The sequence below is a fragment of the Lepidochelys kempii genome, chromosome 6, assembly GCF_965140285.1.
Source record: "Lepidochelys kempii isolate rLepKem1 chromosome 6, rLepKem1.hap1, whole genome shotgun sequence".
Taxonomy (NCBI): domain Eukaryota; kingdom Metazoa; phylum Chordata; order Testudines; family Cheloniidae; genus Lepidochelys; species Lepidochelys kempii.
The window spans coordinates 51003655-51030843 of NC_136385.1; the positions used below are offsets into that span (position 1 = coordinate 51003655).

Genomic DNA, 27189 nt, shown 5'->3' on the forward strand with positions numbered 1-27189 from the left:
TTAACAACTGTCAACTTTTCAACAATGGCTTCTGGCAACTTACCTTTATCCACTAATGAGAGGCCACAGAAATTTAAAATAAAACAATATTAGATGAACTGAAAGATTAAAAAGCAAGCTAATAAAATATGATACAGCATTACTGTGCCAATCTTTGATGATGCATAAAAAAAATGTATCAACATTCTCTTGCAGAGCAGTAAAGGCACACATTTAAAAAAAAATCACTCATGCACATCATGCATAGTTTGATCTCTCCAGAGATGCAGCATTCCTGAAACTTTTCTATATCATGTACTATCCAGGGTGCAGTTCCTTTAAAATAATTTTAAGTTTTCTTTACATCTCCATTATCTCAGCATGCTTGTTAAAAACACTTTCTTACCAAGCTCTTCAAGCTCTGAGGTCATTGACTTAGACCGCAAGGTCAACGCAGTGGTTGGAGCTCGCTTTGGAGGTGGTGGGGCTTTGCATTAAATAGAAGGATATACAGTATAAGTAAATATACATTTCCAAAGCATAGTATATTCACATATACACTTTTTAGATTCAACCAAAGATTATCACATGGAATACACATTTTTATTAGATTTTAAAAATCTATCTCCAATATATTCATTATAGGACTATCAAATACACGTACACAGTAATTTCTTTGGGGGCAGGAAACAAAACATTCAGTATGCTTTGTGAAGGGCCAGGAGCTTTTCATGGATTGTATTTCTAACCATTTCTGGCTTTCCTACTGGTTAGTCAAAAAAATCAGCAGGCTTATAATGATATACAGCAGAAATCTTTAAGCTAAGTGTTTATACACCCGTATTTTTTAAATGTACCTAACACATTGTGTATGGGCACATAAAAAAATAACTTTAAAAAGAGTCTACCTCACAGTCCTTTATGTCATCCTTTCAGGCAGTAGCCCAGGGACACAGATATACTTTACACTATGTCCTGAAGGTCAGCTCAGGCTCTGAGGAAAATGAATTCCAGCTTTCAGTAACCTCCTCTGAAGATACATAAATCAGAGCGCACAAGCTAATCTCAGTGGTCATGATAGGAAAAGAGGTGGTTCCTCAGGTAGCTAGGAGCCAAGTCATGTAGGTCTTTAAAGATTAATGCAAACATCTGGTTTGTACCTATAGGCCAGTGCACAGTCTTTGGAACAGTGATGTAAAGTTAACACTGCTAGAGAAGTAGTAGAGCATTAGATTTTTTGCACCACATATAGCTTCCAAGTGCTTTTCAAGGAGTGCTGCACTGTAGAACAAATTAAAATAACCCTCTCTGGAAGTCATAAAAGAGAGTCATATGTCATAGAGAAATGGTCTTCCATCATGACAAATGTAGATAGGAAAACTGGGGACTTCTGGGACACCAGGAGCAATCAAGGATCCTGAAGTATCCCAAAACTATGAAGCACCTTAACAAAGAGTAGCAAACAAATCAGGGAGACAGACAAAATTCATGCCATACTCTCTAGGTACACAAGCATCCCCTCCATCCTATCTGAATTAAGGCTCATTCACTTTGCTGTTATCCAAGCTTCTGTCAGTTAGACACTGGGAAAGTAAAGACATAGCATTGTCCAGACTCCATGATAAATATGCAGCTGTGTCATGAATATACTAATTGCACAACAGGCCAAACTGCCTCACTGTCTCCCCCAGTGGCCTTGCAGATACATTGAACAAGAGGAATGAAAACAATCTGTTGAGAAGTCTGTACAAGAGAGATGTTTAATCATCACCTGACCCTTTGTCCATCACCAGGAGGAGATCTTCAGCCACAGAGACCTGGATAGTCTCTGTACAATTCCCAAACCAAGACCATGGTTGACAGGGATCAAAGAAATCTGTGATCTCCAAGTGATTCGAGTGTTGCCTTGTCATCACTTTCTAAATAATCTTGCCCCCCAAAAGGGGGATTATAACGATGTTAATTTTCAAAAAGTCAACATCAAGAGAAAGTTCATTGAGTAGAGGACTGCTTGGCTTGAGAAAAGCTAGCAACCTGTCCTTCCGTAGGGAAGCGTCAACATTCACAAATTTACAAGTTCCCTTTATTTATGGGCAGAAAACATAACCTATGTCAGTATAAAGAAATGCTGTGTGTGTCTGGAACATGTAGCAGTAAGATAAAACAATTCTATCAATACAATTGTTAAAAATAAATGAAGAAAGAGTAGTTGGGTAAGATTTATTTGGGCTCAGTATATTTTCTTCTTTTTAGGTATTCTAATTTTTAAAAATCTAAATTCCCAGTGGATTATTAAAAAGCAAGGTAAACAGAGTGCAGTTCTTTAAAAGGCATGTCTTTGAACAGAAATGCATGTAGTAGGACTGGTATTCATTTGTTCAATCCCTCCCATTCAAAGACTAGTGCAGGCATGACTAAAGTCTGGCCCACAGAATTCAACAGTGTTGATGAGGTATGGGGGGAGAGCTGATCTTTAATATGTAGGATTACCTCAAGGAGACCTCAGCTGTCAGGTCACGCTGATCAGTATGGAACATCCATGTTAGGAACAGAGAAGTTAGTGTGTGTGTCACTGTTGTATGGACGAGGAGGTCAGCAACAATATTCTCTGATTAATACAAATTATGTGCATTCAGTGGTTCCTAACAAGTTGCTACTACAGTTCCTGGTTGAACAAACTTTGGGTACACTTAATCAAGTGCAATTAAAAAGTTATTTGGGGAGATTCAATACCAAAAAAAGTAAGAATACAAAGAACTGTCACATCTCTTATGGGTATAGTCTAATTTCAGTACATGGGTTGCCGCACATCAGTCCCCATTAAAACTAAAGAGTTAAAATAAATTCATGATTTGTGTTAACTCTTTAGCTTTAATGGGAATAAATGGGGTGCTTTTAGGTGAAAAAGCTCCTATTTGGTACAAAGATACTACATTCTGAAAGTAATTTTGCTATGTTTGAAGTTACACCAAGTCACCCTAAAATATCTGCTCCCTTACTGAAGCAGAAGCTTCTCCCTTCTCCAGAGGTGGTAACGGAGGTGGGCACAACACCCTTTCCTCTGCTATAAGCTGAGGGAGAGATCCCCTTCTTCTTGGCTAGAGTGGTGATAGCTCCCCATCCAGTTTCAATCTATTTTAACCAGTGAGCATCTCAAAATGTATTGCTTTCTTATTAACATGTCAAGCTAAATATTTTAGTGCTTCATTTTCTTATTTTCACAGATGCCGTATTTTCAAATGCACTCAACATTAAAATTCTCATGGGACTTTAATAGGAGCAGAATTAGATTCGGGCCCAAGTCCAAGCAGGTTTTAAAATCCCAGCCTTTTTGCCTAGAGCTTTGAGTAAGGGACAGATATTTTTTTTCATCTCCCTCAAATACTCTAACATATTAAAAAGTCTGAATATAAATTCTTAAAAGCAGAATGATCTAGGAAGATGGACTTCAACAGTGAACATGACAACAATGAACTATATCTTGTTCGGCACAGATATACCTATAAACGAAGTCTGGCTTTTCCTTCAGCAAATGTAAATAGCTTGTAGATTACATAGTAGAATGCTGTTGCACATTTGAGATAAGGAATATATAATATAGCAGTAACTAAAATAATGTAAATAGTCTCCAGCCTACATCTTGTTTTTCTTAAGAGCAGTACCAGAACAAATTCAGGCAGCAAAGAAAAAAAATGTACCTTTCTTTCTAGCTGTATCATCTGGATCAAGATTTCTGGTTACTGTGACAACCTTAAGAACTAGATGATTACCCCCTTGTCGAATCATGTTCACCACCTGCCTGTGGCCAACTTTCACTACATTTTCATTGTTAACCTACAAGGGAAAAAAAAAAGACCTTATTTTAGATAAGAATTAGGAAAAAAAATTCTTTCAATTTTAAAAATGGGGGAGAGCAGCACAGGAAATTACAGAATTTCTATATTTTTAAATAAGGAAAATCCATTACAAAAATGTAAGTCAACTGACATTGCAACAGGAAAAATATAAACTAGATCTTAAAATATATGCATGATTCTTTTATTTCCATGGTTATCCATGAAATCAGAAGGAAGAGATTTGGGTTAGTTCAGAGTTAAATGTCACGTCACTTTTTTTTTCCTCTATAGAGTACAAGGGGCAAAAATATTGATTTTCTTAAGTTGACTATACTTCTACATTACCTGCAAATATTTATGTCTACTGTTTTTCCTTTCATACGCCCAACAGGATATTTAGAGGGTTTTCATTTCTATTCAGATCCAGGAAATAATTCAATGTCACCCTTTTGAAGAATTCTGACACTTAACAGGCTCTTTTATTTTATGCTCTTCTCTGTTTGCTTTTCAGTGCTCTGCCCTTTCCCCAGCTCTGCGGGAGCCCAAAGTAACAGAGGCAATGACAGCAGGGCTAGCACAATCCAAAAGCATTCTCACAGAAAAGGAGAGTAACAGTAAGTTAGCTATTGTGTAACCCTAACCTATTACAACGGCACATAGTCTGCGGACATGAGCTATAGTTCGGGCTCTGCCGCTGTGTATGTGACCTTGGACAAGTCATTTTGCCTACTCTGTGCCTCAGTTTCTCCACTTGTAAAATAGAGGGTATAGAATGCTTATCTTTGGAAAGAACTTTGAGATCTTTGGATGAGAAGTGCAATATTAGTGTAAAATATTATTATATTGGAAAACTATTGGATCTCTGATATTGGAATAAACCTTTGAGATTTATATTTAAGTCACCATGTTCTACGGCTGGCTGACTATACTGAGTGCCACTGATTGAGCCTGGAACTGTCCTTAATGAAATTGTTCAAAAATTATTCAGAATGTCAAATGGCACAATAAATATTTTCACTGAGCTTAATAATTAATGAAGCAAGACATTTTACTTAACATCTTTTACAAAATCACCACCAGAAAATACAATATACTACTAAACTACCACTCATGTGGCATCCAAGATACGTTACACATGGAGTCATGCATCAACATTGAAAATATTTTAACTGCAGGAAGGTGCTTTCCATCTGATATCCTTTAGCTACTTTGACCACTGTGATAGAACGTCTCAAACAATGGCACAGCTTGAGTTCACTTCTACATATGGCCAAATGGCAATATGCTCTAGACACTATTTTCTTTTACTGTTGTCCGTATCCACTGATTTTCCCCCACCCCTTAAACTTGCCTAATACCAAATAGCAATTTTTATACTCCAAGACAAGATGCAATTGGAGTACTATTAAGTCCTACATTATTTAAGTTAGTTCAGCTTGCTCATTAACTTGAAGGTGAGCAGTTGAACTCTTATTATTACTACTTACGTCAAGCAATATAGGAAGAAACTACATGTCACACTGGTGTTGGAAAGTATGTGCACAGAGAGCCCTTTCTGCCTCCTTTACCCTCCTGTTTGAGCAGTATTTAGGTGATGAACTGAATAAGGACCCACAAATCATTCAGGACATCATGAACACAGAAATTGCCTGACTGGATCAGATCTCAAGTCCTTCTAGTCCACTATCATCTCTCCAATAAAGGCAAGCACCAGATGCTTTGAAAAAAAAGGACAAGAACTCCACAGGTGGCAGATTTGGGACAACCTGCCTCCACCATTAGATATCTTTACTAGTTAGAGATCGATTTAAGATATGCGTACACCCTCCAAAATGTTATCATTAAATATTCTATCTACTGTGTTATCCACTTGAATTTTGCCAAGTTCTTGGACTCAGTGACTTCTTGTGGCAATATGTTCACAAGCTAATTATGAATTTATCACCTTTTAATATAACTGAATATCCCATTGTTCTTGTGTTGTGAGACTGGAAAAATAGAAGTTTCTGATCTACCTCCTCTATACCATATATCATTTTATGTACTTTTAACATGTCCCCTCTTACTCGTCTCCTTTCTAAACTAACAATCCCAATCTTTTCAATGTCTTTTTCTTATGAGAGTGTTTTCATGCCCCTAAACTCTCTCACATTTCTCTGAATCTTCTTTAAGTCTGCAATATCCTTTTGGAGATGGGGTGACCAGTTCTGCACACGGTATTCCAGATGAGGCTGCATCCCTAATTTATTTAGCTGGATAGAAAAATAGGGTCATTTTCCCTGGGTTCACCAAACAAGAACAAAATGCTGTTTTTTCTGACCATTTTGATTTATTTCTGTAGTACATAGTCCTGGAGTCTCCGTATTGTCATTCTGTGTGGCTTTGTGCAACGTAAACATCTTAAAAATTAATGGCACCATCTTTAGTTTACATTAGCATTAGAAAAATGATGTTGACTTGAATCTCATGTGATTCTTAATTGTTTCTAAGTTATAACGTTGACATCAAGCACCAAGACTATTTTTCCTGCTAATTGCAATTCTCTTACTGAGAAGATAGCCAGTAAGAGATCCTTAAAACAGAAACAGTTTACAGTATTCATCAGCAGATGGAGACAGGCAGATGTGGTAAATGAGGCAAAATTGCAGACTCCTCTATGCATGTACATTTTGAAATTATCATAAACAGATGGACATTCAAGTCCTAGTAGAATTTATACAGAAACAAATGCCAATTCTTAAAAATACAAATCAGGATGGATGAAAATCGATAGTTTAAAAATATCAGATTTATTAATTGCAGTTAAATACAGGTTTATTAAAAACATTTAAGATTATATTTGAAATTGACAACCTATGTTAAGATATAAGCTCATTATAAAATATTAAAATACAAAATACAAAAATATTAAGCAGTATGTGTTTGCTGCCAAGTCCAAGAACTAGGCACCTTTCAGTTCATGCTAGCAGGGTGTACACAGGGCAGTTATAACCTAACACTTAAGTGTGTACTGCAACTCAGACTCCTGTAATCTGCACTACAGAGCTGTGTAGACAAGCCCAAAACCCACCAAAGTTGAACCACATAATATACAGTTGACATCCTTGTGGAAGTATCATACCAAAATTTAGTCTTGTAGCACTAAACTTTAGGAAGGATGATTTTAACAACGGCAAGATTATAGACTTATAGAAAGAGACCTTCTAAAAATGTTAAAATGAATTACTGGCACGCAAAACCTTAAATTAGATTGAATAAATGAAGACTCGGTACACCACTTCTCACTTTTTATCCAGAATATAGATTCACAGAATTTAAGGCCAGAAGGGATCATCAGATCATCTAATCCAAGAGTCGGCAACCTTTCAGAAGTGGGTAACCTTTTCTCCTACAAGATGTCATGTCTGACAAAAGAACATAAATGGTCAATGATGCCAGCCTGAGATGTGCCAGTGACACCATTTAACACACACAAATATCAAACAAGCTTTTAAAAAAATTATTAAAGGAAAATATCTGACTTCATTTATATGCAGGTGTTAAGAAACATTCATAAAAATCTCTCATTTTTCAAAGCAAACTAAAAGTTACATTAAAAAAGGTCTGACATTAATAAACTCTCTGAAAGACTGAGCATCCATCACTACTAATCACAGGGAAGTTTAGAGCAAAATTTCCCATTCAAAGTTATTGTGATTTGGAGAACAAATAAAAAGGAGGCCCATTCTGCGTTGTCAAAAAACCCAAACCAAAACAGAAATACACTCCTGAATTTTTCAGACATTAAATGAAGTAAGATGCACACACTTTGATGAAAATATATTTTTGGTAAGGGGCTAGTCAGGGAACCATTGTAGTCAAAAGTTCCAAAGCAGTGGTCAACTTGGGTGCCCCTAATACTGTGTGTGCTCATACAGATGTCTTTTCACTTTACATGAGCAAAGGTAGGTGTAAATACACACACTGAAAATCCAGCCCTATAACATGGTGACTGGTGGGGTTCCCTCACTCTGGTGGTGGAGGGTCAAAACTGAATAGCTATAATTGAGATGCTGGCTGCAGTATATAAATATATATATATATTTTTAAAGAGATGACTGAAGGAACATGACAAAAGCAGCTATAAAATTCCTTACAACTTACTAGCATCTGGTATTGGCTGATGTGTCTGAGACTGGGTATTAATTTAGCTACACCACTGGCATCTGGTAGGTTAACTCTTGAGTTCCTAAATATATTTTATGAAACAAAATGAATGTTTTACTTCCTAAGAAGCTCCCATTATTAAACAATTCAACAAGCCAATTCCTCCACTACAGAACACAAGTATTTCTAATTAGAATCTATATGTTGCCTTTACTTTTTTTTTTAAATGTGGAGTTATTTCTTTTAAAAAAGTCAAAGTCAGTACTGATTAGAATAACTCCCTCCCCCAATGTTTTCAGAAAAAAGTCAGAGTTACAATAAATCAACCGAATATTAATCAAACATGTGCACACTTTACTATAAAAAGTGATAAATGGCACCATCTGTTGGCATATCATTATGTGCAATGATGTTATTTAACATTTGGAGCAGGAACACATTTATACAAGGCATATTTTTCAAAAACTGTCCCAGATTCAATCTATAATTGAATGCGTACAATGGGTTTGTTAAAGAGGCACAGATACAGGACATTAAAAAGCTGTTGAAACAAAAAGATTTTTATTACAAGAATAAAGATGTTGAAAGGAGGTATGAGGGTACTTTGCTTCTAGAAAGCAATGGAAGTATATCGTGTGGTTAAACCATAGCAGAACCAACCAACTGGTGTCTCACATCCATTAGCACCATCACCACCCTACTGGGGAGACCTTGTATTCTTTGGATTATAAAGAAAGGGTAATTAATGACAAAAGTCCATTGACTTCTGCAGGTACAAGTAATTTGGCGATGGTGCTTCTTTGCTTCTATATTAAAGCCTTTGCAATGAATAATTTCAGATGACTACTGCATCTCTCCAACTTGTTCTTTAAAATCTGACTGAAGAAGGTAATTGTTATAATCAATGAAGTACTTAAATGTATATTTCACCTGTGCCAATTCCTTTAATGGCATAGAAACTCTAGAAGAGTGGATTTAAATATGGATCTTGGTATTAAATGTAATTATGTTATCTGAAATACAACAAACATTTTTTTTTCTTGAAGTTTCACTTGTTTAAAAAAATCCTATATAAAAATGATTATGTTTTCAAACTCAGTGTATTTGTTGGCTGTGGATTTTGTACAAAAAATTAAGCAACAGTCATGAGGCAAAGTACTTTTGGGTTTATGAAAGACAAACATATTATTTTGAATTTGTATATATTAGCATTGATTTCAAATTCGCACAATCAACATGTGGGTTCTCCAGAGGAGAAGACTACGATTGGATATGAAAGCTTTGGCTTTTAACAATGATTGACGACAATAATTGGAGAAGATGCAGATGATAGTTTGATGGAGTGCTGTTCAACAACAGCTGTAAAACCAGACACATACATTTCAACAAATTAATTTCACTAATAGAAAAATAAAACCATGCATTTCCATAGGAATGTAATATGTATATAGCCATGTATCACCTACCATTAAGGCATCCATCCTACTGTATCATTTTGGGCATACCTCTGCTCTCAAGTACACAGTGAAAACTCAACCTAAACTTAAAATTTGGAAAAGAAAGGGATATGTACAGTGGTGCCCCTTACATTTGTAATTTGCTTTAGATAAGTAAAGTACTGGAGGGGAAGTGGAGGATCAAAACACACGATGGTGCTATGGACTAGCCACTCTATGATGGGTACGCTCATAGGTGAGTGCCTTAACCACTAGGCTATCCGATGTTCCCAGGTTGGTCTCTCTCAGTCTCTCCTGTTGAAGCTGGTCCACTTTGTATAACATTCGTGCGTAGTCACCAGGCCAGAGAGAGAGAGAGAGAGAAAATGACTCTAGAGACTGGTGGTTCAGGCACTCACCTGGGAGGTGGGATAACCCAGGCGATATCCCCCAGCTCCGTGAATAATTCCTTTTATAAAGCGGAACACTTCAACAGGAAAGACAGAGTTCCAACCCATTGCCTGGTGGTTAGTGCACTCACTTGTGGGTGGGGAGATGTAGATTCAAGTCCCCCCTCCAGAGTGAGGATTCAAACATGCATCTCCCACATCCCAGCAGAATGCCTTAACTACTGGGTATAAGTGGGCAACACCACCATCGCCATTTTGTGAATATAGCCCTTCCTTTCCTTTCCTTTTTTAAAAATACCCAAAATGAAGTGTTCCATTCAACAGAAATAAATGTTTTCAGTTTGCCAAAAAAAAAAAAAATTATTTTGGTTCAACTCAAACCAAATTAAAAAAAAAAATTCAGAACTGCCAGCTAACTGAAAAATCAGTAATTTGCACAGCTCTAGTAAGGTCAACATTATGTAGGGCCTTCTAAGGGACAGCAGCCTGAATATGCGGCAATAAAAGGGGGAACCAATGGTCAGATTTTAGCCATGGCAGTGAGGCAGATTCTAATGACAACCACAAAAAGAATGAGCCAGTTATTTAATTATAACCATCAGATGCAACAACTGCACACAACACTGAAAATTATTGCAATGCCTAAAAGCTGAATCTACTTCAGAAAGGAGGTCAAATATGGAATTGTCCCAAAGAATTCTGTACAGCCAATTTTTGTGGATTTAATATTAAACAAACACACACGTTTTCCTTGCCCCAAATGTGGCTTTTTCATGCTATGTACTCTTCATGCTAGATGGGGAGATTTGATTATCACTAAATATACATCATCCCACACAAAGTAGCTCCATTAGAGCACCATTATTTCCCCCTTTCCAAAAAGATTAGGTTATAAACAGACTTGCCAAGATCTGAATAGTGCTACTGGATTTACGTGCGTATGTACAGTTGAGAAGGAGAAAAAGTACAATGATAAAAAGATGTGGGCTTTTCATAAAACCATGTTTTAATGGATCTCCTGTAGGTGCTGATGTGGATTTTCTTGACACGGCCAGTAGGAATTCATTCCAAGGGGGTATTGCTGTGATATAGAGAATTATGAAATGTGCTAGTAAAAAAAATTCTTTATAATTTATGTCAGCAGATGTATTAAATGGAAACATTCACCATAGCAGCCTTCCTGTAGGAATATGAAAAAGGAAAGACACCAGTAGAGAGATATGGTTAAAGATTTCTTCGCTTTTTTTAAAAAAATCTATTTAAGTTAATTCCCTCCATGCATCATAACAAGAACAGCCTTATTTGCCAACAGATACATACACTTGCCTTCACCAGGAACTGATCCTTAACTTTTTCTGCTGAGAGAATGGCCAGAAAAATAGATCAGCCATTTGCAAAAGCACTGATGTTAGCAGACCTCAGTCCTCCCTCTTATGGTGTTATCTGGCTACGAGTGCCTAGAGTCAGACTTAAATGTAAACCTGCTGCAGTTCCCATATTTCCCAGCCCAAAATCATCAACCTATTTGAAACAGCGAAAAACAAAATTGTGGATTCACATAGGTCCACAAATACCTCCCTAAACACTTTAAAATAGTTGAGCACCTATGCACATACTTAGACTAAAACACAAATATTACACAATGTGATCGCCACTTGCTTCTCCACTACCAGTGCAGCTCTCAGTTTGGTGTTCCTGTGTTGGACGGCTGAGGCAAGTTTGGCAGACAAGGAATGTGGCCTGTCGCATCTGAAAGTTCTACAGCCACTGCTCATCATCCCATGATGATGCACTCCCACCAGTCAGTGCTCATTTCTCGGGCCCCTAAGTTGTCCTCCACCACCTTCAGCTGCTCAATGAACGCCACCAAAAACCTTGAATTGGTTCTCACTATGTCCCACTGCAAACTGACCACCAGGAAATCATCATATTCCCCATGGTTCTTCTTGCAGCTCTGCAAAATATCAGAGAATCATGTGTCCTGTGTTTGCAACTCTCATGACAGTAGTGCAGAGCTGTCCAGGCTCCATGCCTCTGTCAGAGATGGCAGACAACAAGTAATCTCACAAGTGGGTTTGTAGGAAATTGAAAAGGTGAAAAAATTATGGGATAGAGAATGCTGCACTATGGGAAGTTGACTTTTTACTCCCAGTCACCCCTGAAAGACTTATTTCAGCCCCACCACGCATTGCCAAAACTTTCCAAAGGATGGTATGCTTGATGGTGATGGGCTGCACACTGGGATACTTACCGATGGTGCACTGCACATTGACACAAGCACTCCTGGTGATTACGCACAGTACTGATGCAAGGAGCTAAGTACACACGTGCACAAGCGCTATGCTAACTATGGTGCCTGTATGCTGACACAACTTGTGTCAGCAAAACTTTGTAGTGTAGACATGACCTTATTTTGTTAGTCATTTTCATGCAGCCCTTAGGAAAGATTGATACAGTGAATAAACTAGTGAATAAGTTAGATATTTTCCACTTGGTGGAACATTTTATTTAAACATGTATGTATGTTGCATACATACACATACATTCATGTGTACACATGCATACATTCGTGTGTGTTGGAGTGAGATATATAATGGCCTCTTTTTTTAAAAAAAAAAAAAAAAAAAAAAGAGCCCTGTTCTTTGCAGTATAGATATTAGAATCTGTTTGGATTCACTTTGTGGTCTTTCATTCAGATCATTCCTGAGACAACTACCCACCCTTTTGGCATATGTAAATTTATAACAGCAGCACCAGATCCCGTTGAAATACTGAAAAAGGTTTAAGACACAAATGTATTTGAGGAGAGCTGAGGGGGATAAAGGGAGTTAGTTTCTATGTGTAACAGGGAAGTTTTTATGGGAGAGTAGAGATCTTCTTTTGAAATTTCCTGGCCGGATTGCATAATTTTCCAAAGATCTCAGGATACATACTGAAAAGTATATCCACCCTAATGGAAGAGTCCTATAGAATGCAATAGAAAATGATAGCTTTTCTGTAATCTTCTTTTCACCATCCTTTAGAATGCAGTAGAGATTTTTCTTGATGCATAATTCTATGGGACAGTTGTACAAAACTTCAGAGGTCTCCAAGTTGTTAGAGAAATCTCATCCCTATTAAATTCTCAATCCTAATTTCCATAAGGAAACCAACAAAAATAGATAAATCAGTGACTTAAGAATTACAGTTCTGTGTGTACACTTGGAGATAGAATAATTTAGAAAATCCAGTATTGGACCTAGTTCCATCTACAGCTTTTTCTGATTATCAGCACAAATCAGTAAGGGAGGAAACATATACAGACTAATACATTTTAAAAATCTCATCTTCTCATTCAACGGTTGCTCTTAACCCTGATGTTAAAAGCAGCTTCTTCTCTGTGTTCAATTTAGGAGAAAATGGGATCAATATTTTAGGACACATGGGCAATCAGAATAATAAAGTACCTCCTTGTCCAACATTTTCTTTAGGACTAAAGTTCTAAGAACATTTTTCTCTAAAGAATTTACATTTTCTGTATATTCAAATGAAAAAAAGGTATTCCTTAGAAATCCATCTTTAGAGAACATGTAATGGAAATACACCCAAGTCAACAGACTCCTCTGCTTCCTGATTCCACAGTGGGTTATTATTTTGTCTCATAAAAAAGAATTTCCACATAACACAAAACACCATTTTAATAGTATTGCTGCTGTGCAGCCAGGGGCAGAACCTGTTGTGTTACATTACAGGCCTGCCAAGTTGGAAGAAGGTACTTGTATAAACTATGACAGACATGGAGGTTGCTGCCTGTCTACTGCCCGTACCAGGGGCAGCTGCAAGACTCTTGGCATTTATTTTAGCCAGAGAGTAATTGGAAGCTGTGGTAAGTAAAGAAAACCATCATGAGATAAACACACTGAAGACCTAAGCACCACTCAGTAACTTGGAGACATCCCCATTAAACAGAATTACTGTCTCCATTAAGTAGTACTCATTGCTATTATGAATCACTGGATTTAAGTCACGCTTCCTAGGATATGTCACAATTAAGCACATCTCAGGGTATGTCTACACTACGAAATTAGGTCGATTTTATAGAAGTTGATTTTTAGAAACCGATTTTTCCAGTTGATTGCATATGTCCACACCAAGTGTATTAAATCGGCGGAGTGTGTCCTCACTACCGTGGCTGGCATCAACTTAAAGAGTGGTGCACTGTGGGTAGCTATCCCACAGTTCCTGCAGTCTCTGCTGCCCATTGGAATACTGGGTTATGCTCCCAATGCCTGATGGGGCAAAAACATTGTCGCAGGTGGTTTTGGGTACGTCGTCAGGCCCCCCTTCTTCCCTCCATGAAAGCAACGGCAAACAATCGTTTCGTGCCTTTTTTCCTGGGTTACTCATGCAGGCGCCATACCACGGCAAGCATGGAGCCTGCTCAGCTCACTGTCACCGTATGTCTCCTGGTTGCTGCTGGCAGACGCGGTACTACATTGCTACACAGCAGCAGCTCCTTGCCTTCGCGGCAGATGGTGCAGTACAACTGATCGCCATCATACGTGCTCCTGGGTACTCCTGGCAGACCTTGGTGAGGTCAATCAGGGGCACCTGGACAGACATGGCTGAGCAAGTGCAGAACGGTGGTAGGATGTGCCTTTGGACATTTAAAAGCTCTCTGGTGCTGTTTACTGACTAGGTCAGACCTCAGCGCAACCAACATTCCCATTCCCCCCGTGTTCTTGGCATCTGGGTAAGGAGGTTATGGAACATGGGGAGGAGGGTAGGTGGTTATACGGTGGATGGAGCGGGGGGTCTGTGCTCGTTGGTTTTCCTGTGTCTCCAACAGACACTTCATCATGTCAGTTTGCTCCCCCATTAGTCTCCGCATCACCTCCTGCCTCCGTAATTCGCGCTCCCTTAATTCTCTCCTGGCCTCTGCCACTGAATGCCTCCATGCATTTTTTTTTTGCCTTCTAATCTGCGATAACCTCAGGGATGGAGAGGATAGGGGGAGCATCGAAACATTCTATGTTCGACGATTCGGGGGGGACTGCATGGTCACCTGTGCTGCTGAGTTTGCCACGCTGGACAAACAGGAAATGAAATTCAAAAGTTCCCGGGGGTTTTCCTGTGTACCTGGCTAGTGCATCGGAGTTCAAAGTGCTGTCCAGAGTGGTCATTTTCACATGGTAACTTGAGAGAAAGATTCCATATTTTTGTAAGATGTGAGAAAAAAAATTCTATTGCTGTATAATCCATTACAGTATTTCACAGAAAACAACAACCCCCCCAAAAAACAAAAACCTCCAAAACACATCAGAACAAAACCCACCACCACACACATCAAATAGCTTTTCATTCCTGTGAACACTTCAAAATGGTACGGTAACTGATTGGTACAGTAAAAGCTGTGTTATGTGGCACTTTACAAACTGGAAAGTTCTAGAAACCAGCATTTTTGATAGGTTTGCCAGGTATCCGGATCTGGGCAGCAGTCACCTTGGTCGGCTCCCCGTAAGCAGCGACATGACCCTGCTGCTCTTAGGCAGAGGTGCAGCCAGGCAGCTCTGCGTGCTGTCCCCACCCCACCCAGAGCACTGGCGCAGCAGCTCCCATTGGCTGGGAACCGCAACTAATGGGAGCTGCGGGGGCAGCACCTGCAGGCAGAGGCAGTGTGCAGAACCGCCTGGCCGTGCCTCCACCTAGGAGCAGCAGGAACATGTTCCTACTTGCGGGGAGCCACCCGAGGTGAGCGCTGCCCAGATCTGGCACCCCAAAACCCCTCCCTAACCCCAACCCCCTACCCCAAGCCCCCTCCCGCACCCAAACTTTCTCCCTCCATTGGTAAGTATAACTCTTAGTTAACCGGAGTATTTGATTAGCCAGCACCTCCTATTCCCCCAACATGCCATATAACACTTTTACTGTATATGCCTGTACAAATCCGGATCAAAATTGTGAATTTACTTGATACTGTAACCACTGTGCTGAAGTAGTTGTCTTACATTCTGAGCATGTAATCGACTGCAGAGAGCTGTCAAGAAGAGACCAAGGCAGTTTATTGTGTACCTTCGTGAATAGACAAACACAAGAGTCATCAATGGCAACTGTCTTCCCAATCGAAGGGAACCCACTGTCACAATGGTCTTGCTAAAAAGAGTGGCCAGGCTGAAGAAAACTGGTTTTCCCTGTTTGGAGTCCAGGAGGGCAGCAATTTTCCAGCTAAATACCTGATTGGGGCTCTAAAGCTGGTCGATCACATGACAAAGTGGGCAGAAACCTAAAGGCAAGATCAGCTGCAAGCTCTCTCGCTGTCACCAGCTGAACACTGTCAGGCAACAGAAGGATTGCATGAGATGGAGGGGCAGACTGACCTGACACATGGACTGGGCATAAGGACTTACAAGAAGAGATGAGCATAGACTTAGGGTAGAAAGTATACAGGTTGTTATTGTTTTAAATCTGCACCTCTTGAATGCTGAGAGAGGAAGGACTTGTCTACACATGAAAGTTATTCTAGAATAAAGCAGGTGTGAATTTAAAGTGGAATAGCTATTCCAGAATAATTCCATGTAAACAAGTCTTAAAAGTTACCTACCCCTTTGATGATTAAACATTATTGTGGTTTTAGTAACTACCCTGCAATGCCTCTGTTCCTTACTTTAACTCTAGCACCAAGTGACAGGTAAAGTATAAACCAGAGTATCCATAGAATCATACAATCTCAGAAATGTAGGGCTGGAAGAAACCTCCAGAGGTCATCTGTACCAGCCCCTTTGCTGTGGCAGGATAGTGTATTCCTAGACCACTCCTAACAGGTGTTTGTCCAACCTCCTTTTAAATGATGGGGATTCTGCAACCTCCTAAGGAAGCCTATTCCAGATCCTAACTACCCTTATTTTTTCCTAATATCTAAGCTAAATCTCCCTTACTGCACATTAAGCCCATTATCTGTTGTCTTGAAAGCACATGGGTTCCAAAGGCTGGGTCGGATTACAACAGACTGGTAACTGTCCACTAGCAGGACAGCCAGGTCAGTAATAGGCACAAGTTAGAAAAAAAATTAGCACTGTACAATATCAATAAAACACACATTAAATACATGGATGTATTGTTTCTTGACTTTAGCAAAGCTTTTGACACGGTCTCCCATAGTATTCTTGTCAGCAAGTTAAGGAAGTATGGGCTGGATGAATGCACTATAAGGTGGGTAGAAAGCTGGCTAGATTGTCGGGCTCAACGGGTAGTGATCAATGGCTCCATGTCTAGTTGGCAGCCGGTATCAAGTGGAGTGCCCCAAGGGTCGGTCCTGGGGCCGGTTTTGTTCAATATCTTCATAAATGATCTGGAGGATGGTGTGGATTGCACTCTCAGCAAATTTGCGGATGATACTAAACTGGGAGGAGTGGTAGATACGCTGGAGGGGAGGGATAGGATACAGAAGGACCTAGACCAATTGGAAGATTGGGCCAAAAGGAATCTGATGAGGTTCAATAAGGATAAGTGCAGGGTCCTGCACTTAGGACGGAAGAACCCAATGCACAGCTACAGACTAGGGACCGAATGGCTAGGCAGCAGTTCTGCGGAAAAGGACCTAGGGGTGACAGTGGACGAGAAGCTGGATATGAGTCAGCAGTGTGCCCTTGTTGCCAAGAAGGCCAATGGCATTTTGGGATGTATAAGTAGGGGCATAGCGAGCAGATCGAGGGACGTGATCGTTCCCCTCTATTCGACATTGGTGAGGCCTCATCTGGAGTACTGTGTCCAGTTTTGGGCCCCACACTTCAAGAAGGATGTGGATAAATTGGAGAGAGTCCAGCGAAGGGCAACAAAAATGATTAGGGGACTGGAACACATGAGTTATGAGGAGAGGCTGAGGGAGCTGGGATTGTTTAGCCTGCAGAAGAGAAGAATGAGGGGGGATTTGATAGCTGCTTTCAACTACCTGAAAGGGGGTTCCAAAGAGGATGGCTCTAGACTGTTCTCAATGGTAGCAGATGACAGAACGAGGAGTAATGGTCTCAAGTTGCAGTGGGGGAGGTTTAGATTGGATATTAGGAAAAACTTTTTCACTAAGAGGGTGGTGAAACACTGGAATGCGTTACCTAGGGAGGTGGTAGAATCTCCTTCCTTAGAGGTTTTTAAGGTCAGGCTTGACAAAGCCCTGGCTGGGATGATTTAACTGGGAATTGGTCCTGCTTTGAGCAGGGGGTTGGACTAGATGAACTTCTGGGGTCCCTTCCAACCCTGATATTCTATGATTCTATGATTCTAAATGGCTTAACTGCCAAATGACAGATCTCAAGAAGTAGTAACCAATGTGGAATCCTCACTGAATGGGGGTATTTCTGTTGGTGTACTGCAGTGATTAGTACTAGGCCCAAAGCTATTTAACATTTTCAGCAATGATCTGGAACTACGTTTAAAATCACTGCTGATGAATGTGGCAGATGACAACAGTTTGATAGAATGGTAAATAGTTATGAGGACCACGCAGTCATACACTCTGATCTGGCTTGTTTGGTAAGATGGAGCCATTCAAATATCTAGGAATGAGGAATGCAAGCCATACCTATAGAATGTAAGACTGCATTCTGGAAAGCAGTGACTCTGAAAAGAATCTAAAGGTCACAGTGGACAAGTACTGAGAATGAACTCCCAGTGTGATGTAGTGGCAAAATGGGCTAATGTGATCCTTGAATATGTAAATAGAGAAGTGGTGAGTACAAGTAGGGATGTGATATTCCTTCCAGAGCATTGGTGAGATGGATATTGTATATGGTGTCCAGTTCTGGTGTCCACATTTTGAAACAGATATTGGAAAAATTGAAGAGGATGCAAGAAAGAGCCACAAAAATAATTCAAGGACTAGAGAAAATGGCTTACAGTGAGATCCTAAAGAGCTCAGTATGTTTACTTTATCAAAAAGACGACAGAGGTGACGTGATTGCAGTGTACAAGTATCTTCAGGAAGAAAACACACTGGGTATTAAAAAGAGCTCTATTCCCACAGAGAAAGGCATAACAAGAATCCATGGCTGGAAGCTGAAGCCAGACAAATTCAAATGGTAAATAAGGCACAATTTAACAGCGATTAATCATGATTAACAAAGTCTTAAGGGGAGGGGTGGATTTTTCATCTCTTGAGATCTTCAAATCAGCATTCCAATCCAAAAAGATATCTCCTTTTGCTAAACACAAGTTATCGATACCTCAATACAAGGGTAACTAGTTGAAATTTAAGGGCCTGTGATAATAGGTGGTCAGACAGTAGAAGATTTTATGGTTCTTTCTGACCTTAACATCTGTGGGGTAAAGAAGGCTATTATGAGAGTTCTCACCCGGCTACTGTTGTCAAGAAACCCATTTTGTTGATATGTTCACTATAACACGATGTTTGCAGATTTATAAATTCTGTTGCTATTTTCAATTGTATCTAGTGACAAATGGCTTAAATCAGGTTAGCTCGAGTGGCTGAACAACATATTTTAGCTTATTTTGTTGTAGTACTTGATTACATTACTTAATATGTGCTTGCCTGATGTATTTGAGCTGAGTTTTTACCTCAGGGCAGATCAGCCTTCTGTTAAGTTTGCTTTTGGTTTATTCAAAAATAATTATACAAAACACAGGAAAAATAATTAAATATTTTGGTATATTCAGATACCCTTTTTTGGTAAATTCTCCAAATGTTTATTAAAATTTGAAGGTGAGCACAGCAGAGAATCTGTATCTTAATGTTTACATTATAAACACAAAGCCTACAATTAATCTGTGCCTAGATTCTATGATGAAACACTATAAATACCTAACCTATACATAAATATAAATAGCTATTTAGAGCTCACCTGTCTACGATAGCTAGAAGAATGCATGTTAATATGTTACTGCTTAATCTCTGCCCGATCTTTTTAGGGTCAGCGCATAGTCTAAGGTGCGTGGAAGAGTTGCTGATGTTGAGGAGATTTGTTGGGAAGTACACCAACATCTGGACCATTTTTGTAGGTAATACGTTGTGTCGAAGACTTTCTGCTATGTAATAATACCTCCTGCACCTCCGTCGAATAGGTTTGACCCAAGAAGGAGCCATGCTTTGAGGCGGAGAATCGCCAGGTCAGGATGTAGGGTACGTCCTCTGTTCTAATAGAGGAGGTATGGAGTGACTGGAAGAGAGATTGGCAGGCACATCACGAGCTGTGGCAGGTAAGGGTATCATGTCTGTCTCTACCAAGTAGGAGCGATCAGAATGACATGTGCTCCATCTCTTTTTATTTTGCAAGGCTTTCGATAGTAGGCGAAAAGGAGGAGAGGCATAAAGAAGGTTCCTGTCCCGGGGAGGAGAAAAACATTGCTTAGGGAGTGTTGTCTTATCCCTGCTCTGGAACAGTAGCATGGACATTTCTTGCTCGTGTAAGTGGCGAACATGTCTGTGGTCAGCATTCCCCACTGCCTGAATAGATCGTGAAGTACTACTGGGTCTAGTTCCCACTCCTGGTCATTGAGAATTTGCGACTGAGACTGTCCACCATTGAGTTGTGTGTGCCTGAAAGGTAGGCTGCTGACAGTGTGATGTTGTGGGAGATACACCAGTTCCATAGTCTCATTGCTTCTGCGGGGGGGGGGGGGAGGGTGACCAAGCTCCCCCTTCTCAATTTATGCAGAACATGCAGGCTACGTTATTTGTTAGGACTCTGTGTGATCGTTGGATCAGCAGGAGGAAGTGGGCGAAGGCATTCCTGGCTGCCCTTAGCTTGAGAAGGTTGTTGTGAAGGCATATCTCCACAGGTGACCATTTGCCTTGCGTCATAAGGCCATTTAGATGTGCACCCCACCCCATGAGTGATGCGTCGGTGGTGAGAAGCAATGACAAAGGGTTTTGTGAGATGGGGATCCCTTTGCAAATGTTGGTTGGGTCTCTCCACCAGTCTAGGGAGATTTTGACCCTGGTGGGTAGTCACAGGGGTTTGTCTAGTCTGTCCCTGTTTGGTCTGTAAACTGAGCTGAACCACATCTGAAGGCACTGCATTTAAAACCTGGCATGTGGTTTTACCGCTGTAGCTGCTGCCATGTACCTCAAAAATTGTAGGCAGTGTATGGCTGATACTTGTGGGCTCTTTTGAATGGTCTCTGTGAGCGTGGCCAGAGACGAATCTGTGGTGAGATAGGAGAGCTCTGGTCTTTAAAAGAGTCAAGGTCAGCGCCTATGTATTCCAGGCACTATACTGGAGTGAGCGTTGATTTCTGGGCACTGATCAGTAGGCCCAATTCTGTAAACAAATGAATTGCAGCTCTGGAGACTCAGTAAGCCTCTTGGAGAGGCTGGGTCTGAGGAGGCAATCGTCCAGATAAGGGTAAATCATGACCTCCTGGGAGCGTAAGAGAGTGGCCACCACTGAGAGAAACTTGGAAAATATTCTCAGGGCCAATGATAGCCCAAAGGGGAGCACCCTGTACCCGTAGTGGTCTTGTCCCAGAGTAAATCTGAGAAATCATCTGAGTCGGTAGGACTGAGATATGAAAATAGGCATCCTGAAGGCCGAGGTGTGACAAAGTGGGACTGCTCTTAATGTTTCCTCTGAATACTGTAGGGGTGCATCAGTTTCTCCTATGCATTTCGTAAGTCTCTAGTTGGTGGAATAAGGGGGTGTAATTGTTGCAGAACAAAGGGCCAGTGTACATAAATGGCCGACACTCTGTCTCCTGGCAACTGATAGCCTGGACCCTTCCCCCCGCAAGGTGATAGCTAAAGGGTTGGAGAACAAAGGAATCAGGTGACCTCTTGGCCCGGGAAAGGGACAAAGCCCAGAGGAGGAGGGGCTGGAGGGCGAGTCAGTTTGGGGCTGGCTGGGGATATGGAGTGAAGCGCAGACGTGGTTGTCTGGCTCACTGCCCCCCAAAATGGACCTGGCTGAGGGGTCCTATTCTCTCTACCTACAAGCTCTGTTTTAGACCATGTTCCTGTCGTCTAATAAACCTCTGTTTTACTGGCTGACTAAGAGTCACGTCTGACTGCGAAGTTGGGGTGCAGGACCCTCTGGCTTCCCTAGGAGCCCCGCCTGGGTGGACTCGCTGTGGGAAGCACACAGAGGGGCAGAGGATGCTGAATGATTCGAGGTCAGACCCAGGAAGGTGGAATCTGTGTGAGCTTCTTGCTCTGAAGACAGTCTGCTCACAGAGAGGAGACTTCACCCGAGTCCTGACTGGCTTCGTAGGGAGCAATTCCAGAGCATTGCCCGGGGACTCTGTGACATGAGGGCTCAAAACTAGTCTCCCTGTTCCAATGCTGGAATGATCATTGCTAAATTGACTATCTTGAATTTTTGAGCCTTGACAAACTTGTTGAGAGCACTGAGGTCTAGTATGGGTCTCCAACCTCCCTTCCTCTTGGGCATTAGGAAATAATGAGAGCAGAACCCTTTGCCTTATAGATGTTGTGGTACTGGTTCTATGGCTCCTAACTAGAGGAGACAAACTACCTGCTGTCATAGTAAACTCTCATGAGAAGGGTCTCTGAAGAGGGATGGGGAAGAGTGTTGTTGAGGGGGCAGGGAGATAAAATGGAGACAGTACCATTGTGAATTATCTCTAAGACCCATTAGCTCTGAGGTTATGTGCTTCCAGGTGCTGTGGAATGCTGCCAAATGGGAACCAAATGGGTGGGTGGTGGTGGTTAGTTGTAACAGTTGTGGGAGTGGTCTATCGGCACCTTAACCAACATGTCAAAATTGGTGTTTGGACGTGGATGGCTGGGGTGAGGAAGATTGCGGGCCAGATGGTTTATGTCTTGAAAATTTAGTTTGTATAAAGCCTGGTTAAGTGCTAAATATTATTAAGAATTGGTATAAATCATGCCATACACAGATAGGTCTTTGCTCGATGTGGATCTTGTTTTTAAAATATTTTCTTGACCCACCGCTATGTTAAAAAGTTCTGTATCCAAGTGAAAATTGTATCCAAGTGATAATCGGTAGAACAACGACAAAATGATATGGGACTGGGACTCAGCAGAACTGCATGTTAATCCCAGCTCTGACCTTTACTCACTGTGTGGCTTTGTGCAGATCATTTCAACTCTGTGTTTCAGTTTATCCATCTTTAAAATAGGGAAAACATTGGTAACTTGCAGTGGTTCAGTTTGGCTCAATCTATGAATGTGAACAACTTTGATATATTTAAACAGAAGCCACTGTATATTATAAAAGATCCAATTGCAGACAAAATTCTGATATCTTTACTTATCTTACTCCACAAGTAAAGCCACTGATTTGCATGGGTGTATTCATGGAACGAATACCTATTCAGTGTGGGTTAGAATATCAAAATCTGGCTGGGACCTCGTTAATCTACACTCCTAAAAACACAGAAAACTGGACTCTTTCCGCAAAGATTAAACAGTGGAAGCTCTAGTGAGGTCCCTCATATATTAACATTTCATTTTTACACAATGCTATATACTAGTAAATATAACGTAATGCAATATACTAGCAAATGCAATAAAATATCAATGGAAACTAAAACAATTGACAAAATAAAGAACAAACCTTTTGGAACACTTTTTTTAGTTGTTTTTGATTGCTCTATTGTTAAGTCGCAAAATCTAATAATTCACAATTGGGTCTTCTAGTCATTATTTCAAACTGACAAAGTTCTATTGTACTTAATATTCATGCAGAATGGCCCTTTATCATCTCAAGTAACAGTACAGATGCTAGAGAATGATTTATTTTGGGTTACTAAACAACAATATTAGAAGTATGAAGGAAACAATCCCCAAAACATGTGTGTCATAATAGGCAAATGTTCACACCAAACTTTCCATTAGGTTGGATTTTATTTGTGAACAATTAAATGTAGAATTTTAGTCTTATGTGATATGATGACTCATAGAACACGAGTGCTGGCCTTTAAAGTAGGCCACAGCTACCCTATGACTGAATGCTTGTCCTGGGGCAATATCCTTGCAAGCAAAAATAAAATACACAGTCAAGCAACGTGTTTGCTTTATGCATTGCTTCAAGTCTGTGTGCTTGCAACACCTCACTTTCAAAAATGGGTCTTAGGAGCGTTTCAAAATTTTACCCAAAATGCTCAGAAGCCTTTGTGCTCCACTGTTTGCCAGTGTCACAACTTGTCTTAATTTCTTATCATGGGAGAAGGGACAGTGGAACGTTGGGTTCTTGACTAAAAGAATATGGAGACTATCGAGGCATTTTTATTTGGAAAAAAAAAAAAGCCAAAGTTCTCTGTGCTCTGCCATACACACATCACACACCCACAGATGGTCCTGCTTTACTAGTCCCCTTACACTTATGAAGGCACCATGACAAATAGTAGACTGACAGCAGTCTTTTTGTTTTGTGTTTGTATAGAGCCTAGCACAATGAGGCCCTGTCTATGACTGGGATCCCTAGGCACTACTTCAATATAAATACATAATCATAATTTGGGATTTTCCAAATATACAGTCCCATTCCTGACTGTAAATAAATCGAGTAATTAGTATTTGTAGAGATCATTCCTTCCAATGCAACTCTACCAATAAGAATGTATGTAAAAACAGATACAATTTTGTCCAGAGAAAGAGAGGCAAATGCAGGCAAAAGGTCCAACTGAAACTAGGTGACCTACCCACTGGGCAAAACTGTAAATATCCAGGAGCAACAATTTTTGAACAATAGGCTTACAAAAATAAAAACCTCGATCAGGTCATATACACCATCTCACATTTTGTCCAAAAGGCCAGATTTAAATATCTCCAAAACTTTGAAGAATTTCTAATCTGTACTAGAAAAACACCTTTTCTAAATCTATAGAGAGATAATCTGGAGGAAAAAAAAAACACATGTAGGCTCAGCCTAACCTATTAGCTTCCAAGCCAGGAAAAGTTGTTGTACACCAAATCAAGCAGCTTAGCACAATCATAGACTAAGTGAGGTGGAAAAGGTTCAGGAGTAGTCTTGGCTTCATCAGTTCCTAAGCCATTTGAAAAAACTCAGTGTTAAAGAGCAAGGATCACTAAAAGATATTACAAAAAGGATGGAAAATGAGATGCCCTGCTTGGGTTAAACGGGGGGGGGGATGGAAGGGGGGTTTGAAGAGATGGTCTTTCAATTAAAGGGTGACTTCTGCTTCCCAGAGGAAGGCAGCTAAATCACCATGATGTCCATAGGAGGGGAGAACATGTGGTTCCAGAATTCAGGGAGATGTGATGAGGGAGTATCTTGAATTCATGTGAAAGCAGAAACTTGCAATTAAAGGGAGTGCCAGAGAGAGAGAGAGAAAAAAAAAACATGGCTAGCAGTCCATCAAATCTTCTACATTAAACGACAGCCATAGCACTTGAATTAAGGAGCACTATGTAAGAGCTTTTGTCCTAACTTCATTCTGACAGCTGTCAGCTGCAAGGATGACAAAGCTGGGCCATATCTGGACTTTTTCTCCAGATATGAGCACTGCTTCCACAGCTGTGTGCACGAGAAGACGCTCTGACCTCACAATCCATGAGTACTTCACCAAAACAAGTAATTGGCTTCTACCATTCTTTTTATGCAAATTAACAGTACTTCAACACATCTGTGGGACATTATAAAGCTATTCTTTCCATACAGAGAGAATAAATGACTAGATGTTCTGAGAGAATTAGCCTGCTGATTTCAGTTCCCTCCCTCCCTCTCCTTACACTAACCACTAGGTTAGCCACTGTCACACACTTTGTTGCTTCTGTAGGCTAAGCTCACTGCACATACAAGAGGCTCCTTGCATTCCTTTATTCCTACCCCTCAAGCTTCCTATGTGCTCATCCCACCTCCTCACCATTTCAAGGACTCCCTGCAACCCCCATCCTGTGTACTGCCCCATCTACTCAGGCCAGTATCCCTCATTCTCCCCCACCATATCAGAGGCTTTGCGGGTCCCCTCATTCCCTCCTCTGCCATGTGCCAGAAGCTCCAGGTGTCCGCCCCCCTAATCGTTCCCTCCGATCCCTCCCGCAACACCAGATGATGTGCGTGATTCCCTCTCCAATCGCTCCTTCCCCCATAACATTGTTATTTCTTTCTTTCTGGGAGATAAATCATTTAGGGTGTCAACATTTTAAAAACTCTGTTGGGGACAATGGGAAAAGCTGAGATGTGTGTGGTGGGGTTTTGGTATGCTGGGAGGTGTTAATAGCTGCCCTCATCCAGTTCTTTGATATATAAAAAATTACAGACCTGACGGAAACTGACGGATCTGCTATCCAGATGTCAGGAGCCCTGAGCGTCTCTGGAGTGGGGCGGCTGCCCCACTCCATGAGGAAAAGGGCTAGAACAGGCCAGAGAGGCTGCACAGACCACCAGCCAATCAGCAAAGGCCTGTGGAGAGCCAATCAGGACCGGGCTGGGTCCTATACAAAGGCTGCCTAGCAGAGGAGAGGGAGTCTCTCCCTGACTAGCAAGGGAGGACAGGCTCATGAGGTAGCACCTTGGACAGAGTAGTGCTGGGCAGGCTGGGGGTGGGGGGGGGAGGGGGAGCAGAGAAGAGCTCCAGCCTGGTTACCTGCTAGGCTGCGGCCCCTGCTAGAAAGGGCAGAGAAGGTGCACAGGGCCAAAGGGGAAGTGGCCCAGGTAAACTAGGTGGACAAGAGGGGAGCGAAGGAGGGCAGAGAGAGGCTGCCGCTAGAGGGTCCCTGGGTTGGGACCCATAGTAGCGGGTGGGCCTGGGTCCCCCCCTTTCCTCCTTGCACTGCACCTGACCACAGAGGAGTGTGGCCGAGACAGACTGCAACTTGCCCCTGAGGTGAGGGGCTAGACTTTGGTGCTGTGGTTGGCCACTGAGGCAGGTGCTAGCTGAAGGACTGTCGTTATTTCCCCTCCCCCATCGAAGGGGGTGAGACCGGAATAGTGGGCACTGCTGGAGGGCAGTGTCCTGAAGAGGACGCCGCCAAGAGGGGAGCAACGTGGATCCTGAACCAGCAGAGCAGAGGACGGGCAAGAGGGCGCTCCACAGCTGACAAGAGCTAATTCCCGGAGCAGCCAGCAGGAGGTGCCAGCAATGGTGAGTCCTGACCCCGTCACAGTCCCCCATTTCACCCTTCTGAGTTTTCTGACTTTCACCAAAAACTGATAGGGTTTGTCCATTAATGCTTGGAAAATTCCCTGTTTGGAATTGATTGGATACAGCATTCAAAAGTTATTATGTTACAGACCATTAACAGAGAAATGCCATCAAGTTGAGTGTAAGGCCTAGCTTCACTCAGCCAATTACCTCACACAATCTAATTTGTAGAGGGATAGGTTAGTCCTGGCTCTTCCAGTTTAGAGAGATACATTTATAGTGTTTCTATTCTGAAGATGCCAAAGCTCCAAAGAGCCTTTGCACTGCCTAACTATGACACTGACAACTCTTCCCTTACTCTTTATG

At 41.1% G+C, this 27189-nt stretch overlaps 1 protein-coding gene across 7 annotated transcripts in view; it reads right to left on the reverse strand.

Moving 5' to 3' along the window:
• The window catches only part of SHANK2 (SH3 and multiple ankyrin repeat domains 2), a 613170-nt gene that overhangs the window by 44520 nt on the left and 541461 nt on the right, over window positions 1–27189 (reverse strand). For 6 of the 7 annotated variants that reach the window (XM_073347891.2, XM_073347892.2, XM_073347890.2 and 3 more), the window contains 2 exons: window positions 3678–3813; window positions 386–466 (listed from right to left, as the gene is read on the reverse strand). In XM_073347891.2, coding sequence (XP_073203992.1) covers window positions 386–466; window positions 3678–3813 — 217 coding nt within the window. The remainder of the gene's footprint in view (window positions 1–385; window positions 467–3677; window positions 3814–27189) is intronic. The other variant, XM_073347893.2, reaches the window with a different exon arrangement.